The following is a 24,602-nucleotide window of genomic DNA, read 5'->3' as shown; positions in this document are numbered from 1 at the left end:
CAGGGGAGTGACTTTCAATCCTCACATTGAAGTTTTACATGAAAAATATTTTAAATAGATTCAGATTGAAGAAGTATTCTGTCATAGTTTCTTGATTATACATAGTAGGGACATAATAAATAATCACTGAACTGAGAAATGACTGTAAACTGATTATTTATAATAAATGGGACAGGTTTGTTTATTAAAGAATCTCCCATCTATTGTAATGGAGTAGAGAGAACATTAGCCCCAGTCTCAGAAGAGTTGAGTTCTAATCCTCACTGGGATATTTTCTATTCAGGTGACTAGGGACAAGCTATTAACCTTTTTGGTTCTCATTTCTTGTACATAAAATAAGAGAACTTGATTGCTAAGGCTTCTTCTGCCTCTAGAAACCTATGATTCTATGATTCTAAGAATCTTTGATTAAGTTGGCTGGGACTCTGGATGGATAAGCACGTGTTTTCAATCTCAATGAAGGCACGAGTCTTACAGTCATTAGGTTATTGCAGTAAAATTCAGCCTGGCAACAGAAATGAGACAATGAAAGGCCTGCCAGGGTGCCAGACATCTGTTTGCTTCAGCCCATCCATATGCCTCTAAAAGCTGGAGGGCAAAGCTTTCTCTACAGGAAGAGGAGCTGACCCCCTTAAGCTTCTCTACTGGGTATGTGCCCCACCTGCCAATTTGTACACAAAACCTGAGCTTCAAATTGGTTCTTAGAAAATTTTGACTTGGAGAATTCTTGTAAAAGGAAAAGTCACATTCTCCATGGTACACAATTCTTTGTTCAGTTTATAAGCACCATATTTTTAGAATGAATAAAATCCAAGTCCAGTTATCAAAGGAATGACACAAAGGTGAGTCAAAAATCTTATAGAACAAGAGTAAAAAAATCCAAAATTATAAATACTGCCCTTCCTACAGGTCCCCTCTGAATTACGGTGCATTATTCATTTTATTGATGTGTTTTCAGTGAGATTCTCTTCAAAAACTACTTCCCAAAGTAGCCTGAAGTCCTATCTATAAAACACTGATGCTTAACAACAGTAACAACATGTATAGTATCACTACTAATAAGTTCCACCTGCAGTCATGCAGGATTGAAATGCATTTTAGAAATACTATATTGTTACAAATTAATATTAAGCAACACTTACAATCCAATTCTATGAATCAATATTGACAAACATTAGCTAATTTTTTTTTACAAGACACCATTCTGGAGATTGGAAACAAACAAACAAACAAAAAAAAACAGTTCTCACCCTCAGGGAGTTTATATTCCATCAAAAAAGCCATTTGTAAGTGGTAAATTTAATGGCTGCAAAATTTGGGGTGGGGAAGGGAAGCTGCCTCTTTCGGCACACTTACACTCATCTCTTTCCCAGCTACTGCTGTTTGAGAATGGGGAGGGGGGGGTGAGAATTTTATTAGGGATGTGGGTAAAGAACCAAAGAATATCAGAGAAGGAAAGGACTTTTGATGCTTGTTAGTGCAATTTAGACTTTATGGAATCACAGGATCACGTAGAATCATGGATTTAGAGGAGAAAGGAACCTGACAGACCATCCAATTACACCATCCCCTCCGTTTTAGAGTTTAGACGTAATCAAGGCAGAGCCAGGAATTGACTTGTCTAATTGTCCTGTAAATTCATAATGAGCTTAAAATCCACTATAATAGCAGGATCTTTTTAAAGTTATTATGTAGTCATACTGAAATAGATTTTTTTTTGAGCCCCAGTATAAAATTTTACATTTAATCCTTACAAGATTACTTCACTGGATGTGACTCAATTTTCTAGTCCTTCAAGATCTTTTTGAATCTTGTCTCTGCCATCCATATGTTAGCTATGGTTTCTAATCCTGTGTCAACCACAAGTTTACTTGAAATGGCATTGATGCTTTTAAATAAGTCTCTGATAGAGACCTTCTAATCTCATACCCCAAAATTAGTGACTACTTTTTTAAATTCACCATTCAGACAGTTCTGAAGCTTCCTAAATGTCTAGCCCACACTGCCATCTTTTTAAAAAAAATCATGACAATTTATTTAAAATGCTTTGGTAATGCTGCATTTTAGAACATATTTTACTGCTCACCATCTCTTTATTTCAGTATAAATTTGGCTGCAAATATATATAGAAAAGCAGAGTTCAAAGTTTAGGTGAGAACAAAATTTTGCCAAGAGTTAGAAAGAAAAGAAGCAAAGGGGAGAAAATGCCATTCTAAATACATAGAAATTACCCTTCAAGTTTCTTTAGAAATGCAGGCATCCTAATTCACCTCTGTACCCCCAAAAACTCATTTTCTCAAAGGAATAACTAAGTGTCAGGCTCAAAGTAAATGCTTAATAAATGCTTATTGATCAAAAAGAATGTACAATGCACACACAAGTATATAGGTATATGTGTTTTACATTACATTTTTCAGAAAGCAATACACATAACTATTTTGCATTAGGGGATGCATTTTCCTCTTAAAATATGTTCTGTACATTACTGTTAAATTCCATTTTTGCAGCTTTGGAATGCTTTTTAGTTGTATACTTCTTACTATGAATTCCACTACTGAAAAAATGTGGTTACCCTTTGGAATTTACAGCCTCAGGGATTTGGCCTGTAAAAGATCAATCTTCTTCATTATAGCCAGCAATTGATACATTAAATCATCAGTTCAAGTAAACACAAATCACTTTTTTAAAATCACTTTGGGGATCAACTATAGTAGGCATCCTTTAATAAGCTCATGCTGAGGTATGATGAATTTGATGATACAACTGACTAAAGTCTAACATTAGTTGATTTTTTAAAAATGGGGAATAAGGGATATAAAATAATATAAAAGAAAATAAATATTTAGAAAATATTTACTACCAATATTTTGAAATTAAAATCAACTATACAGGTTCAGAAAGCAGAAAGCAAATTTATATGGTTAGTGAAAGAAGTGGACTTGGGACTTCAAAAAAAATTTTAAGAAGCAATTAGTCCTGCTTCCAGAAGCCTACATCTTTGAGGTAGCCACTTAACCCCCCTGGGCCTCTGATTCTTCATCAGTTAAGTGAGAGGTTTGGAGTAGGCCTCCATTAGCTCCTCCAGCTTTAGCTCTATGAGCCTCTTGCACAAGGGATGGGCAGGCAGTGATGGAACACCGTGGGGTAGTAACATGGAGATAGAAAAGAGGAGCTAGATAGTCCTATATCCATCCTCTGTACCAGCTAGCCTGATTTGGTTACCAACTGTATCTGCATGGGAAAAGACATATTTGGATTCATTTCTGGATCACCTGGTGACATCAGTTGGATTCCTCTTGAGAGTAACTAGTATGCAGTAGCATCTGTAACAAGTATCTGACTACGGTAAGTTTCCCTATAATATCAATAATCTGTTAATAATGCTATTACATAAAATGTTGTCACTGTTATCTGGGTCCTTTTTAATTTTAAAAAAGATGAAGTATTAGATTCTTCCCCCCTCCCCGGACCCTTTTCCTGCCCTGTCCACTTCTTTATCCCCTAATGCTGAAAGATAATACATTTGTCCCTATCCTCATCAACAAAATACCAGACTGATCTAAATGAGATGAAATGCATTAGGGTGTAGGCATTATGAGTTCTCTCTTAATTTAATTCCTGTTTATTAGGAAAGGAAAAAAATTACTTTCCTCATGTATAATTTTCATCATTGAAAGATATCTCACATCACTCCCTCACTGAATAAAGCCCAGTGGTTCTCTGTTCCCTTTAGAATAAAATATAAACTCCTCTGCTTGGAATTGAACACAACCTGGTCCCCATCAACCATTCTAAGAATACTATGAACCCCGGCCTACATTTTCCATTTCAGCCAATAGGCCTGTACTTCACATGCAACATTAGATCCCATCTCTAGGCCTTCACATTGTCCCTAATGCCTGAAATACAACCTTACCCAATCCATTTCTTGAATCCTGTTTCCTTCAAGACTCACTTTAAGCAACAACTTCTTCATGAAACTTCTACTCAAAAGTTCTACTTCTCTTCCTCCCCAAATTACTTTACATGAGTGTCATACACAGTCCAGACATATTAGATATGAACTTGTTGTCTCTCTCCATCAGGAGACAAACTCCTTGAGGGCGGGAATTATTTCACTTCTGTCTTTATATCTTCAGAACTCAGCACAATGCTGAGCACATAGCAGACCATTTAATAAATGATTTAAATATATTTTGTGATTTAAATACACAGTGAGCTTTTTTAGTAACTGAGGTCTCTTACTCATGGCGCTCCATGACAGATACAGATGAAGATAAATAACACCTGTCAGATTTCATTTTGAATAATATAAGTCATAAAAGATTCTCAAGTTATACTTGCTAGGATGAAAATGGTAAAGGGTAGAGTCTAAAGTTATTTTCAGAAAAAGCAGATTAATTGAGGCCAAGGTTAATTTGAGAGGAAGCATAGTACAAAAGCAAGAACCCAGAATTTAAATTAGGAGACCTGGGTTTAAATCTTGGCTCTACCTATATTATCTTCGGCAAGACACTTAACTTTTCTGGGTCTCAGTCTCCTGATTTGTAAAAAGAGAGGGTTGGACTAGATAGAGATAGCCTTGAAGAATCCTTCTAGCTCTAAACCTTGATCCCATAATCCTACTAATAAAATTTCCCAATTGAAACAATTAGGTAAACACATTTTGAAAATTGTTCTTATTCAATTAAATTCAGCAAATATTTATTATTCAGCTACTTATTAAAAAGAAAAATGACAGCATCTGTTTTTAAGGATGACATATGCTACTGAGGGAGGGAAAATAACAGGTACAAAAATAAGTATATTACAGGTTGGAGTGCAGGAGGGACCAAGTTCTCTAGATAAATTTGAAAAGTAAAGGTTTGTTTTTTGGTAGGGTGAGGGGAGGGAAAACTTTATGGAAAATTCCATGGAGAATCTGGCACCAGAGTTGAACAGCATTTCCACAGGCAAAAACCAAGAGCAAGTTCATTATTCATGCATGAGGATTGCCATAGTCAAATGCATGATGGGGGAAGAATACAAGGCATGATCTAGAAACAGCCAATAATCCCATCTGGTTGAAGCTCAATGTATGAAGGAGAGCAATATATTTTAAAAGCTGGAGAAAAAGGTTAGAACCAGTTTTTCCATTTTAAGTTGAAGAATGTTTACATTCTTGAAGATTTCTGAGAAAGGGAATATTATAATCGGATATAAATACTAAGATTTACAGCTATAAAGGTTGTTAAACATGATCTAGTCCAACTCACCTTATTTTATGCATATGAAAACTGAGGCCCAGACAGTGATAAGAAACACAAAATTCAATCCTCACCCTCCCTATCCCCAACTCAAAATATTGTTCTCTTCGCAAAATGTCAGACTCCCTCTGAGGCAGCTGCCTGAAGGCTTACATGCACAGGACTGGACAGGGGAGAATATGAAGAGAGAGATGAGGAAAGTCCACTAGTGTAGACAAGAAGTGAAGGAGGTCTGAACTAGAGCTGTAGCATGAAGAATGAAGAAAAAGTGCAAAGATGCTTGAGGATTTTAATCTGGTTATTGGGGAGGATGTTATAAAATAAAAGGAGCAGGGAAACTTTTAGAAAGTGTAGGGTTAGAAGGAAAAAAATGAGATGGAGTTTGGATATTTTGAGTGTGTGGTGGCCAGAATATTCAGAGAGAGATTCTCCTGAGTTCTTGGCCTAATGATTGAAAATTAATGATTAATTAATTTGATCAATTCACCCTCCCTGTCCACATGTTTACTTCCCACCCAACTCTAATTAGAAGATGGGGATTGTTTGTGCCACTTTGATTAAAAGGGTTAAAATTATTAGAAATTCCACAGAATACGTGAAAATTACCACAAGCTCCTAAAACCAAAAAAATTTCATGCCCAGAAATACAAGGCAGACTATCCCTTAGTTGATTTGTTCCTTTTTTTTCCTTCTTGATGGATTCAATTTCCTTTTGTTTTGTTTTGTTTTTGGTGGGGGAAAAGGGGATGAACTTAATGGCCTGATGATCTTTAAACCAGACCATAACAAACATTCTCAATTCAGAGCCTCCATTCTGCTTCAGTGACCATGACAGCTGACTGATGTATTGCTTCTATGCATAAACTATTCAGCTGAATCAGATAACTTTCACTAAAATTTATTGGAAAAAACACATAAGCATCTTAAATATTCTATTGTTCATTTAATGCCAGTTTTTGACCTTGCTTACATTTACAAAAAAATTATGAGAAAAATTGGGCTTCTAGGGTACTTATGTCAGAAATGCCAAACATCCAGGCCACAAGTGCCCTAGATTTCAATTTCTTGGGAACTTTGTGGTGGTTGTCACTGTAGTTCAGTTATTTTTCAGTCGCGTTTAGCTATTTTTCAGTGAGGTCTGTGTGGTCTCACTGGGGAGTTTTCTTGGCAAAGACAGTGCAACAGTTTGCCATTTCTTTCTCTATGTATTTTACAGATGAGGAAACTGAGGCAAGCAGGGATCACACTTGTCTAGGATCACATGCCTAATTAAGTGTCTGAGGCCAGATTTGAACTCAGGAAGATGAATCCTCCTGATCCAGATTGGACATTCTATCCACTGTGCCACTTACCAGTCCCTCTTAGGAATTTAGGAAGATGCTATAGTTGGTATTAGCATCATTTTGAGCAGTATTTCTGCTTATATCATTCCTATGCTAGCTAGAATCAACAAGTAAGAAATATTAAGAGTTAGCTTTCACTTCAGTTTTATCATAGTCGTTTTCGCTCTGGAAAATGGAGACTACTAAGGAATTAAAAAATTAAATGATGCAAGTATCACCATACAATAATATAATCATAATGATAGAGCTTCCATGTCACAGAATTAATTCCCTTGCATCTGAGCAAATTTTTCTATAAACTAAGATAGATAATGTCTCATCTATTCTTAAAACTTTGCAGGGATGGAAATTTTTCTTGATAACTTGCTTTGGTGTTTAATTATTCTGATGGTTCAGGAGATATGGGACTAAACGCCTGGAAATCAGAATGTAAATCAACAGGTTTGCCCTTTCCCTCTCCCTGGATTACCATAGTTTGCTTTATGAGGTCACTTCCAGGAGAGATTGTAAAGCCCTAAGTCCTACATGGGCAAGATTCTCAACATTTTTAGGCCATATTTTTCCAAAGTAGAAATAAATGATTCCATTTTAGAGGGAACAGAAATGAATTAAAAAAAAAACTTTAAAAATGTTCCATCTGTTTATATAGGGGACAAGAAGCTGGAGAATGAAGTTTCAAAACATGGGAAGAATGGATATGGAAGAGGAAGAGGTCAAGGAGAATTAGGAACTAGAAAAAGCCAGTGGATGCAGAAACTGGTGAACTTTGAAAAAAGCAGCTTAGAGAACTGGGGCGATGGGTGATGGAATAAAAGCAAGATAAAAGAGCCAAAATCTCAGAATTGGACTCCTCTTCTTTGGTGGTTTTCAACTTCTTTTGATCATATATTTTTATGAGGAAAAACAACAATCAACCACCATTTACAACAAAATGTTGAGCATATACTCCAATATGTAATTTACTCATTGTAAATTGGCTGATCAAATGGTTGATATAAATAGTACACTGGCCTTGGAATCAGGAAGTCCTCAGTTCAAATCCAACCACATTTATTACCTATGTGACCCTGGGCAAAAATGATTAATGGCCAAGTGTTTTTTGTTGTTGTTTGCCAAATTTATGAAATAATTTCATTTATTATAAATGTCATAACCAGGGACACAATTTAGGAGTTTTATAAGCATATATTATTAAAACTAAAGAACAATACAGAGGAGAAAGTGCAAATGTAAAGGGCATTAAAATAAAAGGAATTCCCAGGACTAGAGGGTGGGAAGAGAGAAACCTCTGTGTCTCAATTCCTCCATCTGTAAAACGACTAGGTTTTATGGTTTCTTCTATGGTTCCTTCCGCCTCTACATCTAATCTATGATCCCTTGTAACTAGGCCCTTAGGGATCAAAGGCACCTGCTTTAGAGATCACTGGTCTAGTCTATCTCAATAAGTTAAGAAGTGAATAGGGGTAAGGAAGTGGAGAAAGCATGACAAGACATTCTAGAAGAGTGACATTTAAAGGAAAGAAAGAGAAGGTTTAAGTTTCCCTATTTAATGGCTTCTTTAATGCTGGCTACATATATGCCTGTGTCCTTCAGAAACTCTCACTTGATCCTACCATCCCCTCTAGTCTTCACCCTATTTGTGTCTTACCTTATAAGCTAAACTTGAAAACATCTTAGATACTCAGTGCCTCTATATCACCTTCTCCCTTTCTCCTCTAAACTCTCTGAAGTCTGCCTTCTGGTGTTAGGAATCATTCATTAATTTATGAAACTATGAAATGGGGCAGACACACCTGGTTCTTTGGGTACTGACCAGAAAAGACCACGCTGGCAGTGGGATGTGAGGCTGCGATCATACTTTGAAAACAGGGTGTGGGAGCAAACAGGCACAAAGAGTAGAGAGACTAGTGGTGAAAAGGGTGCAGGGGCAGACAGCAGATGGGAGGATGGAGTGGTGAAGTACCTCTCCATGGGGAAAGGCAAAGGCACAGAGTACTACTTATGTTACCATGGATCAGGGTTGGGAGCACTTGGTAACATGGAACCAAGAGAAATGGAAGAAGACTGGGGTTGGGGGGAGAAGGCAGGAGTTTGAGGTTTTATTTTTATAGGGTTTTTGGAGAACAGACCCACGCTTATCTGTGCCATCTTGGGATTGGGTTCATTAACATATTTATGTTAATCATCTAAATCATCTAATCATCTAAAAGTTATTTGGAGTTTTGCTGGTCTTCCTGTGGATGTCTGGAACTTGTCCAAGATTTACAACTCACAAAGCCAAAGAGTCCTAATAGTAAAGCCTTAGATGGCTTCTCCTGATTTACCATATATCTCCAGGATATTATTTTTGGTTAATATATGATACAGTATGCAAATTACATTCCTTTGATCTTTGGGTTGATCTGTATATGGCTTCTAGGCTCCCCTTTGCAATCTTACTTCCTGCTATTGCTACTTCATACTGGCTAATTATAAGCTGCAGTGATTAGGGTTATCAAAACAAGATGCAATTTCAACACAATCTATCCCCTGGGTCCCTGACCACTATGGAACTTTATCATGACCGTAGATTCATTCCATTGAAACTGGAATTGAAATTGGCCTCTCCAACGTTGACAACGATAGCTTAGCTGCCCAATCCAGAGGCCTTTTCTCAGTCTGGATCACTCTTGATGTCTCTGCAGTATCTGACACCACAGATCACTTATTCCTCCAGGACATTCTTGCCTTTCTATGCTCACTGCATCAATCCTGATCCAAGCCAACCATTTTCCAGATTCTGACTCCTGAGTCAGGCTTGATCTAGTCTATTCAAGTCCATCCCCTCTGTCTGGCCTTTTGCTCCAGTTCTCCAGTTCTCTGGAGGTTTTTCTCAGCCCTGATCCACTTTCAACAGCAACTTCCCAGCTCTGAACAGAACTTCTGCAGGCCTTCCGTTTGGCTGATCCTTACTGCTGTGAGACGGGCCTTCTGACTCTCACTGGACAAAATTGGTTATTGAGCTAGACCTCCACAGTCCTTTGACTTCAGTCCTCAATGGTTAGCACATTCCTATTTCCTTATCTTTTCCCTATTCAATGAATAGGGTCACAGAATGGGTCACAGAAGCACAAACCTTGTTCCATGTCCCCAACTTCCTGTACCCTCCTTCTTATCTCCCTGAACTACACACTCCAATTGTTCCATTCCAGATCTACCCACCCCTTCCCCCGTGCTTTCTGGAACGGCTATTCAACAGGTAACTTTCCTTCAACTTAAACATTTCACTTTCTCCATCTCCTGACCTGGCTCGCTCCTGATCACTCTCTCCACCGAGCTACTCCAAGCCCTGAACTCACTGGTAGAGATGGGGCAGTTGGAAAACTCGCTGTTTCTCTTGTCACCTCCATATTCTTCCTGTAACATCATCCCTCAGCATCTTCTTGTCCATGGGGGCTTATACTGTTCATGTTCATCATCCGAGGGAGATCCTGTGATTTGTTATGTACCAACCCCCGGGACACTCTCCTCCTTTCCCCAGTGAGTCCAGTGCTTGATTCACCATCTTTTTTCCTCCATTCCTATATTCATACTTAAACATATCTATCGATACTCCCTCAAATACATTCACATCTACTGCCTCAATCTACTCCATTTTCATGAATCGCTCCTATACTCTACTAAATGGCCATACTCTGGCCTGTTCTGAACACCAAGTGTTCTACTTCCATGTGGGCCCCCTTTTCTTTACCCTTCATACTCTGTCAATTTGGTGATTTTATAACTCTAACTGGTCCTATTATTATCTGTACAAAGATGATTCCCAGGTAAATATACCTCCAATCTTTCTTGTAAGTTACAGATCTGCATCACCAACTGCCTTCTGAACATCTTAGGCCAGATATCCTCTAAGTATCTCAAACTCAAAATATCCAAAACATATATTATGCTATTTCCCCCCTTGAAATCATGCAACACTAGGGCATCCTCCCAGACACGCTAACCCAAAGCCTTGGGTCATCCTTGACACCTCAGTCTCACTAATTTCATGCATCTTATCTGCTAAGCTGATTTTTTTAAAAGTAAAGTTATCACAATGTCACCCACCTTGTCCAATGAACTCCAATGACTCCATATTACATACAAGATCAAATAAAAACTCCTCTGTTAAGCATTTTAAGCTCTTTATAATCTGTGCCCTATTTTTCCAGATTCCTGATATTTTTCTCTACCTCCTATTTAGCTCAGAGTAAGCCTTAGAACATGAAATTCTACCTCCCATCTGTCTTTGTACCTTGCCAGTGGCTAGTCTTCACTTCTGGAATGCTTTGCCCCAGCCACTCAGGGCCACTTTTTGATTTCCACAGCTTGCTTTAAGACTCAGTTCAAAGGAGGCCTTCGCTGAAGGCCATAGACTAATGCCTCTCTTTGAGATAACCTCCCATCTATGTCAACATACTTGCAGGGATCTAGTTATTTACATGTTGTCTCCATTATTAGAGTGGATGATCGCTGAAGGTCTAGTTTTGTTTGTTTGTCTCTTTTCTTTGATGGCGTTCTTTCTTTATAGCTCCAGAGTTTACTGTAGTGTCTAGTACGTAGCAAATGTTAAAAAATTGTCTGTCAATTGGCTGACTGCAGAAGAATCTATATAAATAAGGGTTATTAATTTTTGTTGTTTTTATTTTAAAGTTTGGAAAATCTGAGAATGTGTGGATATGACACTTACTTACTCTCATTATGTGCTAAAAGAGTCCAAGAGCTGAAATAATCCAAAAACAGCAATAACTAAATTAAATAGCATCTCTGTACCTGTGGCTTTGATATTTTTTCCTCACAAATATAAAGGACTTCTCTTGTGGGATCAATTTTCATACTAACACTAATTCTTCTCTTTAATTTTTATATGGTAGTTTGTGTTCATATAGAATGGAGCACCACTTTATCAAGCTGAATGTGATCTTTCATATGGAACAAAAAAAGATCCGAGACTGGCAGAAAAAAGCACTCCCCAAAGGCATCCCTATATTGTTAGGGAAATTAGCTCTGGGAATAAAAAATTAATTTCCATGGCAGAGTGACACTAAAGATTCACACTCAGGAGGCTAGTTTGGGTAGCATGCCTCACACGGGTAGAAAGTTAGGCTATGTCTAGGAGAATGGTGGTGGTAAAGCAAGCAACAATGATTTGAAGGGAAATACTTGAGAGTAAGCGAGTCTGTAGTGTTACAAGAAAGCTAATTATAAGTTTTAGTAGGAGATTTTATTTTAAACAAAACTTTTCCTGTGTGAGAAATATGCCAGGAATATATGATCAATAAATTATTCTATTTTAGGTAAATAAGAAAACATTCCTAATAAAATAAACTAAATCATTTAAAAAGGGTAGAGTAGGTATAAAGAGACCCTGAGAATAATAGAAGAAACTCACATTTAGAGTTGATTAGGAAAGTCTAACAAAATTGAAGTGCTTACACAGGGAAGGTGTTGGTATGGTTGGTGAAGTCTGGAAAAGCTTGGTGCTTGTCCAATTCATCTATATAATGGAGTTTTCACTTTTCTCAAAAGGAAAGGGAGACATTTTTTGATCTCTCTACTCAAAATGAAGCTATGGTTCTCAGAAGGTCCTGAGAATTAATGAATGCTGGCTAAAGCTTAGAAGAAGGAAGCAATACAAATGTCTAAATGTTTAGACCCACAAATGAGCTCTTTACTAACTTTTTTGGATGACTAGCTAACAGTGGAACTTTGATCCTTTCCCATAAACACTCCCATTCTGGAGCTTATGAAACTTTAAAAGTTCTTAAATGCAGTTAAAACCTTAAATAGCAACAATTTTTATTTATGAGAAAATAACACAAGATGTCATCAAAAATACAATCTTTTAAATGTTGAAAAGCAAGGAACAACTTGAGAACCATGAACTCAAACAAAAGCCTTTGTGTAACTTCATTGTTAATTTCAAGAAAGCTTATTTGGGAGAATACATTCTTGTTTCCACACATTAATGATAACCAGCAATAAATGGAAGCCAGCAAAAGAAAATTAATACTAAAATAAACTGCTTTTAGTCAAATTGTTTTCCATTTTCTGTTTTATCTACAGTGTGAAAGTCATTGGCAAATAAATACACTGTCATGTTTACAAATATAGACACAAAAAGCCTCATTAGGAGGAATTATTACATTTCCAGATGATTTTTACTAAAAACGTGATTTGTGTAGAAACAGAATCAAACTGTACTTATCCAACTTGGAAAAGGATTCTTATCTAGTATTCTTATGTAGTGTAAAAAACAGTGGGGTATAGTAGAAAGAAGGTCTTGAAGTCAAGAAGGCCTGGGTCAAATAAATATTCGTTCTATGGCCATGGGTGTATAACATTAATATAGATCAGTGGGAAAGTTTCCAAGGCCATACTTGTACAAAAGTTCCCAATTTCAATTAATGAAAGAGTTTTCACAATAGTATTCTTCTGTATCAGTGGCAGCTAGGTGGCGCAGTGGATAGAGCACCAGCCCTGAATTCAGGAGGACCCGAGTTCAAATGTGGCCTCAGACACTTAACACTTCCTAGCTGTGTGACCCTGGGCAAGTCACTTAACCCCAGCGGAGAAAAAACTATCATGTGGACAATGAGAAAAACCATGTTGTAACAAGAAAGTTTGGGATTTTATATATCTTCAGAGCAGGGCAAGGAATAAGAATGAACAAGTGTGGCACTATGATGCCTTTTCCCACCTTGCTCCCTCTTCATTTCCACTATCTCCTCCACCAACTTAGAGTCTTCCTTAGATAATTTAAGACTACTGTTCAACAATTTTATCTTCATATCTTCTTTTGTCATCATTTGTAATTGCTGTTATCATCACTCTTGTGGCATCTACCCAAAGAGAAAGTAATTTTTGCAAATTGATAAGGTGATTAATTTGTTTATAAGCCCCCTACCAATTTCACCTCAATTCAGGTGAAGAGTCTATTGTTAGTGTATTTAAAGTAATGGCGTCAACACTCTAGATGCTCCTCTCAGATATCATCTTCCCAAGATTATGTGGAAGAGAGGAAAAAAATATTGGTTCTAGAATCAGGGAGTTTGGGTTCTAGTTCCATCACTGTTGCTTATTACCTATGTGAACTTGAATAAATTTTAAGCTCCCTGGATCTTTTTCCTCATTTGTAAAATCTGAGAGTTAGGGCAGGAGAGTTTTGTTGTTGTTGTTTTTTGTTGAGATCTTTTTCGGTTTTAGATCCAGGATCCTACAAATTGGCTATTCACTCCTCAAATTGGATCTCTTCTAAAGCTCCATCTTTTACTCAACAGCAGTAATGAAACAACGCCTGGGTTCATGAGATCTTCAATCTCTTGCCAAGAACTTCCTAACAATGTTTCTTGGGTTCCTGCACATTTGTCCCTGCATAAAGCATGAGGAATGTTAGTCTGTGCTCTGGCGAGCCGTGGGAAACCTTCTATCATCTTTATAGAAACTCCAGGTAGGCAGTAGATCTCTTTTGCTCATGTCAGATCAACAAATGGCTATTTCTTTACCCTCCTAATGTGAACTCCCCTATCCCCTTGCTTCTCTTCTTCTTCTGACCAGTACTGTGCAATTTTTCCTCCTAGTTGACACACCTATGGAGCCACTCTCTTTATTCCTTAGAGCACAAAGGCTGGCTTACTGCTTTCTCTTCATAGCTATAAATGTTTATTCAATGGTTTTTCTTTCCTTCCTTCCTATCTTATAAAGTCCTGATAAAATTAGAATTCTCCTCTGCCTCTTTATAAATGCCTTCTGTTATCACTAAACAATCTTTCAAATAGGAAATCTTTAGGTGGAAATATTTTGTTTTCATACACTAATTATAAAATTTTCAAGACTTAATTTGCTCAGAAACAGGTTTACCAGAGGAAAATATATTAGGTTTAATATTTGACAAGTTCCTAGGTTGCAAAAATGACTGAAAAATTATGCTGAGTTATATATTTTATCAATGTTTAATTGCTGTTATCACTGATGTAGCATCTACCTGAGAGAAATAAACCCTCTGTAATATTTACTCCCTAAATTTCAAATTTCTATTTTGGAGAATGACTATATGCGACTTTGTTTAAACATAAAAAAGAATCTAAAATACTGGATGATACTTTCTAATTATTAAATATATTTCCTTTAAGTTATCTTTTCAAATTTCCACATAACATCAAATATAGAAATACCATTAAATTTAATAGAACCACTAAAATAATCTGTCATTCATATGACTAGTCCATAATATCTGAGGGGAAAGCACAAAACAGCATAATACTGAATAAAAACAAACATGCCTACAGTGAGACAATCCAGCTAATCAACAATTAAAGATGGGCTTATTTGCATTCACACAGACACTCACAGAAAAAAAGGGCTTTTGTAATAAACAGTAACTTTGGAATCCTGACAAGTATGAGGTTGTCCTGTTTATTAGGACAGCTTTAAGAGATGGACAGTAACTATAAAAGATAGAAGACACTGATTTCATTAATACAGAAAAGTCCTGATTGAGGAAAGGGCTTCTATAGTCTTAGTCAATATCTTTTCTGTAACTTTTAGGGAGCTGCCTTGAGCTCTGAGAGGTTGCATACAATTACAAAATGGACATATTAGAGGCAACATTTGAACCCAAATTCCTTCTGATTTTTGTTATGACAGAAGAAATCATTTTAATTTTTTAATTAATTTTTTGAGCAGGTCACTGGGTGGTAAGTGTAAAACTACCTTTTTTTGTAAAACTAGTTTTACAATCTTGAATATGAGGGAGTCAAGTCAGGTGATGTTTTAGATCATCTTTTATGAAAATACTGAAATGAATCTTATATATATATAGGCTGTTAATAAGGAACTTGGCAATCAAAATATTTGGCTACTTGTGCACAGGACATCATCTTTATTTGAGATCTCTAACAACAATAGCTGATAGTTCTATACCACTAAGTTTCGTAATATATGCTCTTTTCATATATTAACTCACTTCATTCTCACAAAAACCTTGTAGGTATAATTCCTGATGAAGAAATTGAGGCTCAAAAGAAGTAAATGCTTTAACCAAGATAAGAAGACGATTATCTGAGTCAGAACTCTAACTCAAGTCTCCTGTTTCTCTGACCATGGCTCTTTCCACTACATCATGCTGCCTATCTTGCTTAGATCCCTTTCTTATAAAGCAATCATCATATCTTTAAAATAATTGGCACAGACCAGTGTACTGGTAATTTTTTACTCTTATTTTTTATCACAAACATGCTTCCATTATTAAATGCTGTGCTATACCTTTGAGGTCTTCACTAAGTTGCAATAACCAGATCTCATATAATCAAGGAAAATTTCAGGAGACAGAGCTTCCAGACTCTGCTCCATCCCTCATGATGATAGGACATTTACATTTTCCATCCCTCAGTTTCCCCGACTTTCTGGAGTTTACATGTAATCTGACCAACTTTTGTGGATATTACATGTGAAAAGAAATAACCTCTGGAAATGCTTTGGGGGAAAATATAACCACAAAAACCATATGTATGGTTGATCATAATTAAATAAATTACTTAGCTTTCATATAACATTTCTACCCTGGGCATTTTCTTTTCAAACCACATTTTAGAATGTTCAACGTTTGCTATTTCTACTTCTTGTGAATCCTATTTTCCTCACTTGGCAATCACTAGCTACCTTTGCTCCCTATAAAGACTCATCAGTTCTACTGTGAAAAAAGTAGTACCCTGCAGCTCTTAGCAGTCTTGGATGTATATTCCTGGTTTTTTAGTCTCTTTAATCCTCTACAGCTTGGAGAAAAAAATTTCCTTTAAAAATATGCCTTTTAGAAATTCTTACCACCAATTGTGAATATATCCGGCCATTCTGGAGAGCAATTTGGAACTATGCTCAAAAAGTTATCAAACTGTGCATACCCTTTGACCCAGCAGTGCTACTACTGGGCTTATATCCCAAAGAGATCTTAAAGAAGGGAAAGGGACCTGTACATGCAAGAATGTTTGTGGCAGCCCTCTTTGTAGTGGCTAGAAACTGGAAACAGAATGGATGCCCATCAATTGGAGAATGTCTGAATAAATTGCGGTATGTGAATATTGTGGAATATTGTTGTTCTGTAAGAAATGACCAGCAGGATGATTTTAGAAAGGCCTGGAGAGACTTACATGAACTGATGCTGAGTGAAATGAGCAGGACCAGGAGATCATTATATACTTCAACAACAATATTATATGATGATCAATTCTGATGGATGTGGCCCTCTCCAACAGTGAGCTGAACCAAATCAGTTCCAATAGAGCAGTAATGAACTGAACCAGCTACACCCAGCGAAAGAACTCTAGGAGATGACTACGAACCACTACATAGAATTCCCAATCCCTCTAATTTTGTCCACCTGCATTTTGGATTTCCTTCACAGGCTAATTGTACACTATTTCAAAGTCTGATTCTTTTTGAACAGCAAAACAATTGTCTGTATACGTATACATATATTGTATTTAATTTATACTTTAACATATTTAACATGTATTGGTCAACCTGCCATCTGGGGGAGGAGGGAAGGAGGGGAAAATTAGAACAAAAGGTTTGGCAATTATCAATGTTGTAAAATTACCCATGCATATATCTGATAAATAAAAACTATTAAAAATTCTTACCACCATTTTATTTTTGAGATAAATGCTTTAATTTGTCCCATATTATATTCTTGATTACCCCCATAAAACTAAAACTATAGATGACCCAAAAAACAATTGAGAGACATAAAATAACAATATTTTGATAATGATAATTTGGGTGCATAGAATAGTATAGAAGATGTTACCCAAAAAATATAAGCAAAAAAGAGAAGTGGGTCTGTTCTGTAGAATGAATGAGTAGATAAGTGACAGATAACACAGGTGTTACAGTGAAACCCAGAGAATGGCAAAAGGAAGACCTTTAGCCTTTAGAAGAGTGATGGGAGGATCTGAACTAGAACTTCAAGGCTAAAATGATGATAATGGTTTGCAATCAATATTACTAAGGCTTAAAAATAAAAAGTAGTCAACTGAAATGGGTAATAAAATAGTTGTTAGAAACAAAGATAATTCTTTGAGAGGAAATTAAATAACTGCCAATAAAAGACAACAATCAAAATATTACATTGCACATTTACCACAATCCTAACTTCCTAAGATTTCTAGGACATTTTTTTTATGAGTGTGGATTCACCCATCCATCCACGTGTGTTACCCACCCCACCCAGATGTGTGCGTATATACATTTGTACAACCTCATCAAGCCTATGTAAAGTTGGATGGTATGAGAGTTAAATGATCAATAAGATCCCTTTAAGATTAACATTCTGTGATTCATTATAAGAACAAATCTCATGTTATGTATAACAAGTAAATGGAGAATTCTATTTGGTGTATCTATCTAGTGTAAATTTAGGTACATCTTATGTAGAGACAGAGGGATATGGCTGGGTAAGAGCTTGAGGTTTTATCATTTTAATGTCCAAGGCATGAGCATCACTGTCTGAAGAAATTCTTTCTCATTCTTACTGTCATTTAATACTCCAAATATCTGGAGAAATAAAGATGTGAAACCCACAGGTTTAAAATATTAGTGTGATTGTTTTTAAACGTAATAAGCTTTCCCCAGTCAATGCATATGAGATGGATGGAGGCAGAGGTCAGATGATTAGGTGCTCAAACCTTTTTAGGTATTCACAGAGGGTTAAGAACTGCATAGGTATGCTCTTTTTTTTTTTTTTTTTTTTTGCCCTGACCACCATGAAACCAGATGGTGAATGTGGAATATTAAGTTTGCTGCTATGGAAACCATTACAGCAGCCCACTCAAGGCTCTAACCAATTGGGCAAGTATTTGATTACTTACTTGTCCCTAACTGGACCTGCTGTCCCTCACTAAATGCTACTGTATACATAGCCACCAACCTGACGGAAACCTCTTTCACTATATATATACACACATATATATATTCATAAATATATTCTCTCATATATTCATAAATCTCTTTAAGAACACAAATGATATATTTTTATGACATATATCCTTCACTCTAAAAAAGAATCCTATTATGACAAAGCAGACCACCAGAAAGCCAAGGCAAAACGCAACATGTTTTTCTTCACCAATCTAGCCAAAACCCAGCAATTCACAAAGGAACAATTTAAAATTTCTTTTCATGTTCACTTGCATTCTTCAAATTCCACCTTTATTCAGTAAATAGATAGATACTACATGTGAAAGTCAAGAAATGAAACTGAGGCATCTTACCTTAATATTACATGCTTGTTCCATTAATCTCCGGGCATTCTCTTCTGCCCTGTATCTCTTTGGAAGCTGGACTCTGAAAAACTTTAAAGCACCTTCGAAGTCGGCCTGCAGAAGGTCTTCCTTGGATGTCTATAACATATTTCCAAGGGAAATCATGTTATTTTTATCTATATTGATAACAATTATAATGACAATGTATTTTTCCTGAACAATCAGTGTTGCAGAGTTTCTAAAGCCATTCTCGAAATGGGAAAACACACTTATGCTCTCTGCCATAAGCTACAATTGATTGCATATACACAAAAATCCCATTCAAAGAAGCAATACGAAAAGGCTTTAACAAATTAACATGCTTGTCCTATGAAAGATTTAAGTTAGTAAAGTTCATCCTCCAAAAGTTTACCCAAACACAGGCTTTGGATAAAGAAAAAATCTTGGGAATAAGACTTTGATATTTTAAGGCTAATCTATAATTCTGGGGTTTTGTTTTTCTGGAAGATTGGAGATGGGTGATCCTAGTACTTCAGGAAAACCTTCCTAAGAAACTGAGAAAATTTTTAAAATAGGCAAAACACAGAGTTATGAGATTTAGAAATGACCCAACACCTTGCAATCTTCACATAGAGTAGTAGGAAAATGGTTGTGAAAGTAAACCAATCAGACTTAAGCCTCACTCCTCAGTTAATTATAGAAAATATATTTATAGAAAAAATATGTTTATATGTTTTAATATCTAGAGAAAATATGTGTGTTTTAATGTTGAAAATGCTTCTTTAAGACAACACAAATAATTTTCATTTCAAAAGCTATGAATATATATTAAAGTTCAGATAAAGGATATATGTCAGAAGAAAATGTTCTTCAAAGGCTAACTTAATAAAGAGAAAGAATGAAGAGTGAAATAAAAAATCAAAATCATGGAGACTGGGAACCATATGCAAAACATTTTTTGTTATTTAAATTCCATTATAAACACAGGTAGAATTTACTAACCTTAAGGTCTATGTTTGAAAGAATTTAAAAAAAAAAAAAAAAAAAAAGAGGAGAAGGCAGAGAAGGTGAAGGAGAAGAAGGAAGTGGCAGACATGCTCCTGTAATCCTTCTGCTATTCTTCCTGTGATGAATTCCTCTGTATTCCTGCCCCTTCCCAAACTCCATTTCAATGTACAGTAATCTTGTATTGAAATAAATAAAAATTCCATTGCTATTAATAATGGGCAGGACTTCATAAAACAACCAGAACAAGTATCTAATCCTGTAATTAGAGAATGGAACTAATAAAAATAATGGTCATGCAAAATTAAGTTTAAGCAGCCATCTGATCTTACATCCTTCTTAGCACCTCCTTACTCATGGCAGGACATAGAGGGAGTTGGAAGAATTTTAGCACTATCTTGAGCATCATTTCTGTAACACATTCCATTTCAAAGATATCACTGGAGGCAACATTAAATATATATTGGATTGATTAGACGTGGGTACCACAGCATACCTCCTTAACTAAAATGCAGCTCTGAGATATCCTTTTTTTCTAATTTTTTAAAAAAAAATTTTCCCCCCAAGGCTGGGGTTAAGAGACTTGCCCAGGGTCACACAGCTAGGAAATGTTAAGTGTCTGAGACCAGATTTGAACTCCGGTCTTCCTGAATTCAGGGCTGGTGCTCTATCCACTAAGCCACCTAGCTGCCCCAGCTCTGAGATATCTTGAAAATTATTTGGGGTATCCACATATCCTATAGAACATTATGCCAATAGAGATTTGTTCTTCAGGTAAATATAAAGAATTGGGGGGGGGGGACACAGCTAGGTGGTGCAATGAACAGAGCACTGGCCCTGGAGTCAGAAGGAACTGAGTTCAAATCCGGCTTCAGACACTTACTAGCTGTATGTCCCTGGCCAAGTCATTGAACCCTAACTGCCCCCCCCAAAAAAAGAGAAATAAATAAAAGGAATGAAAGACAGTAGGTTCTAAAATAGCCCTTTTCCCACTATCTTAGTACCCACTGGCTGATGGACATTCCTCCTCCTTACACCGTATATCCTCTAGATCATTATGTCCATAGAGACTGCTGCCCAATTATTAGTTCATTTGATCCTCACAAGAACCCTGGAAAACAGGTGCTATTATTATCCCCTTTTTACTGAGGAAAACAGAGGAAAGAAATTAGGAGAAACAAAAAGCTGGAGCCCTGCTTTTTAGGTTCTTTCTTGTGCTGTTTCTTTTTAATTTTAATTTTAACTTTTCGTTTGTTTGTTTTCTATCTCTGTATTATGTCATCTATTCTCTGGCCACATCCTCATCTCCCTCCCATCATCAAATCTTGAGCTCTACCCCAAATCCTAGCTCTTATGACTGAGCCTTTGCCTTATCTAGCCAGGGTCCAACCCCTCCCAGAAACTTCCTGGACATCCCTACAACAGGCCTTCTGCCCCATTTGGTATCACTCTATTTTGTGTTCGTTGATTTTTCCCATTTATATAAGTTCTTTGAGGGCATGAACTGTCTTGCTTATTTTTATTTAATGATGATGATGATGATGATGATGATGATAATAAATAATAATACAACAATGACCACTAACATCTATATAGCACAGGCACTGAGCGAAGGGTTTTGCAATTTCATTTAATCTTTCCAACCACCCAGGGAGACAGGTGCTATCATTGTGCCTGTTTACAGAAGAAAAGACTAAGGCAAACAGAGGCTAAGTGACTTGGTCCAGATAAATACTGGAGCCTAGATGTGAATGCTTCTGAAGAAAGGACCCCGAAACTCTCTAAAGCTCCTTGAAGGAAAAAAATCTCCTTTAACTCTGCCTCAGTGAGAGACTACTCCAGGGAATCAGATAAAGTGGTTTATCTAGGTGGGGCTGGTTCAGTCCCGAGCTAAAGAATTCCAACTCTATAGAATTAAAGAGACTCATTCAATTCTATTCAAATTCCAACCCAAGCTGAAACCCAGCTTGTAGATAAAAAGAGCCAACTTGGAAAGACTCCTTACAGAGGACCTGACATGCTATGCCATGCTTGCTATGCCAAGGAAACCTCTGCCCGCCGGAGTAATATTCTCTTACAGTGCTACCCTCTATCTTCCTCACCTATTTCCCTAATGAGCCTTTTTGCCTCTGTCTGGATTTCTCTAAATTTTACTTCTCTGCCACAACTCCTCCACTGACAAATTCAGCCTTCCTATTCTTGCAGAATAAAGGCTGACTTCCCAATTATAATAAACCTCTTTTATCAGTCTAGCCTTTTCGGGTCTGTAAATTCCTTTACAGACAATCTCTGTGCCGCCAGAAGGAGGTTCCCAAAAACTCCCTACTCATGTGCCAAAACCCAAGGGGGTGTAGGGGAGCCAAATGTCTCCATTTGGTTCCCTGAACCCGGAACCTGCCACTAGACCTTATCATTTAATTCCCTGACCACCAGGAACCCTAATCTCATTTTGGTTCCCTAAATCTAAACCTCTCCATTTGGTTCCCTGACAGAAGGGAACCCCAAAACCTAAATCTCATCACTTCTGAGTCCAGGTCTGCTATTCTATCCACTGTACCACCTTGCTACCTTAGCTATATATTATGTGTATGTTGAATATTTAACACAGTGCCTGGCACCTAGTGAGCACTAACAAATGCTTATTTGTTTATACTGTCTCTCTGTCTCTGTCTCCAGTTTCCCTCTGTCTTTGTCTCTCAAGTTGCATTATCACTGTATATACCATGATTAATTGGGAAAAAAATCTAAAGAGATTAACTTTTCATGTTCCAACCTTGTCTATATGAGGTGCCTCTCTCTTTGATAGAAGTAATACTTCAATAAACTATTCTCTACTGGTTTATATTAACAAATATTTAATAAAGTGTCATCAAATAAATGTCACTCTGAATAAGGGATAATAAAATTCAAAGTAAAATATCAAGCTAAGCCAAGCTTCCTGTGTTTTAAAGGTAAAAGAGATAGACCAGTAATTCAGTGAGAAGAAAAAAAAAATCAGATGCTCAGCTGGCAGTTACAGTGGTAGTCCTGAAAACATTAAAGGAAGGAGGGTACAATCTACAGCATGTTGTGTGGTTCTTCCAGGGAGGATTGTACAAAGCAATGAATAAGAATCACAATGCAGAGATATGAAGGGATTCCAATCTGTAGTAGAAGAAGAAGTAACCACACCAAGGACATTACAGATCTATCCAAATACAACTAGTGGACTAAAAAAAAATACAAGAATTCATTTCACCTAACTCAGAAAAATCTCTCTCAAAATATGATTACTTCTCCAATCTAATCAATCAATAATATTTATTAAGTATTATGTGCTAAGCATTAGATATGCAAAAAAGCAGAAACAGTCAGGACCTCAAAGAGTTTATCTTAGAATGGAGAAGAGAATATAAAGGAAAAAGAGGAAGAGGAAGGAGGAGGATAGCATTTTGCAGTACTTAAAAATTTGCAAAAAGTGTTTTACATATAGTATCTCACTGAATCCTTACCACAATCTTACCAAATAGAAGCTTCTATTATCCTCCTTTTATAGAGGAGGAAGTCTAGGCTGAGGGTGTAATACTAGAGAAACTGAGGTAAGACAGAGATTGGTTTTTAATCTTTAATGTGGAGAGTTTTAGACTAGCTGACCAAATGGGACTCACGTCCAAAGCATTCAGCACCTAGGAACTGAGGCAGGGAACTTATATAGGGTTTTTAACTAACTAGGGTTTGCTAGCAGGATACAGAAGCCAAGAAGGCAATTAATCTAACATTTTACAGCTGCTGTTATCTTTACTTCAGAGAGACAGACTGACAGAAAGAAAGAAAAAGAGCAGGAAGAAAATGTAATGCCTGAGAAACTGAGGCAAGATAGAGATTTGAGAGTTTTTAATATTTTATTTGAAAGGGAGAGATTTAGTGGGACCAAATGGATCTGAATGGGCTGAATGAGACTATCATCTCCAAGGATCCAGCAGGCAATGTTGTGTTCTCAATGACACACACACACACACACACACACACACACAGCTCAGCTACCGTGGCAGGGTGGAGTCAGAGTGATGGATCCCCTTCTGACAGGGTGGGTAGAGGCCACCAGACATTCTGGGATGGGAAAAGGCATTATGATAAGTAGGGAAGGCTGGGGTCATGATTCTTAAAATAGAAGGTCTTTCTCCTTATTGGGATCATCACGAATAGGAGGAAGGGTGGTGTTGCAGGACTGAACAGAACAATTAGGAACTGAGGCAGAACAATTAGGGAAACCGAGTCAGGAAAATAAAAGAGAACTGTGGCACAACAAAAGAGTTAACTTGGTATTTACAACTTGGAGATTGTGGCTCAGGCCCTGTCAGACAAGGGAGGAGGACCATTCTTGGACAGATAGGGGCTATAACTTGGGTTTTTAGGCAGGAGACGAGATAGCTTAGTTCTATTCCAGAGTAGCTGGACACGGACAGAGTCAGTGGCGGGTACCTGGATATTGTTTTTCTTTTCTATCTTTCACTGTATCACAATGGTTTGTGAAGATGGTCAGAGCTTCAAGGTTTTTCCCGACTCAATTCTCCCAGTCCTAATTGCATGTAAGGTGGGAGTAGCTATGATAATTTTTTTTTTTTTAATTCAGGGCATAATAAGAGGTTGATTGAGTTTCCCAGGGTCACATGGCTCATTATGTGTCAGAGGTAGACTCTGAAGCCAAATCTTACTGATTCTAGGTCTACTCTCCGTTGTGCTATGGAGCTGCT

At 36.9% G+C, this 24,602-nt stretch overlaps 1 protein-coding gene across 10 annotated transcripts in view; it reads right to left on the bottom strand.

Annotated features, from left to right (window-relative positions):
- RABGAP1L (RAB GTPase activating protein 1 like) overlaps positions 1–24,602 on the bottom strand; it is a 665,899-nt gene that overhangs the window by 128,407 nt on the left and 512,890 nt on the right. For all 10 annotated transcript variants that reach the window (XM_074308401.1, XM_074308399.1, XM_074308403.1 and 7 more), the window contains one exon: positions 18,874–19,002. In XM_074308401.1, coding sequence (XP_074164502.1) covers positions 18,874–19,002 — 129 coding nt within the window. The remainder of the gene's footprint in view (positions 1–18,873; positions 19,003–24,602) is intronic.

The sequence above is a fragment of the Sminthopsis crassicaudata genome, chromosome 4 (genome assembly GCF_048593235.1).
Source record: "Sminthopsis crassicaudata isolate SCR6 chromosome 4, ASM4859323v1, whole genome shotgun sequence".
Classification (NCBI taxonomy): Eukaryota; Metazoa; Chordata; class Mammalia; order Dasyuromorphia; family Dasyuridae; genus Sminthopsis; species Sminthopsis crassicaudata.
Note: the sequence above shows the minus strand (reverse complement) of the source record. Positions and strands in the feature narration are given on the sequence as shown.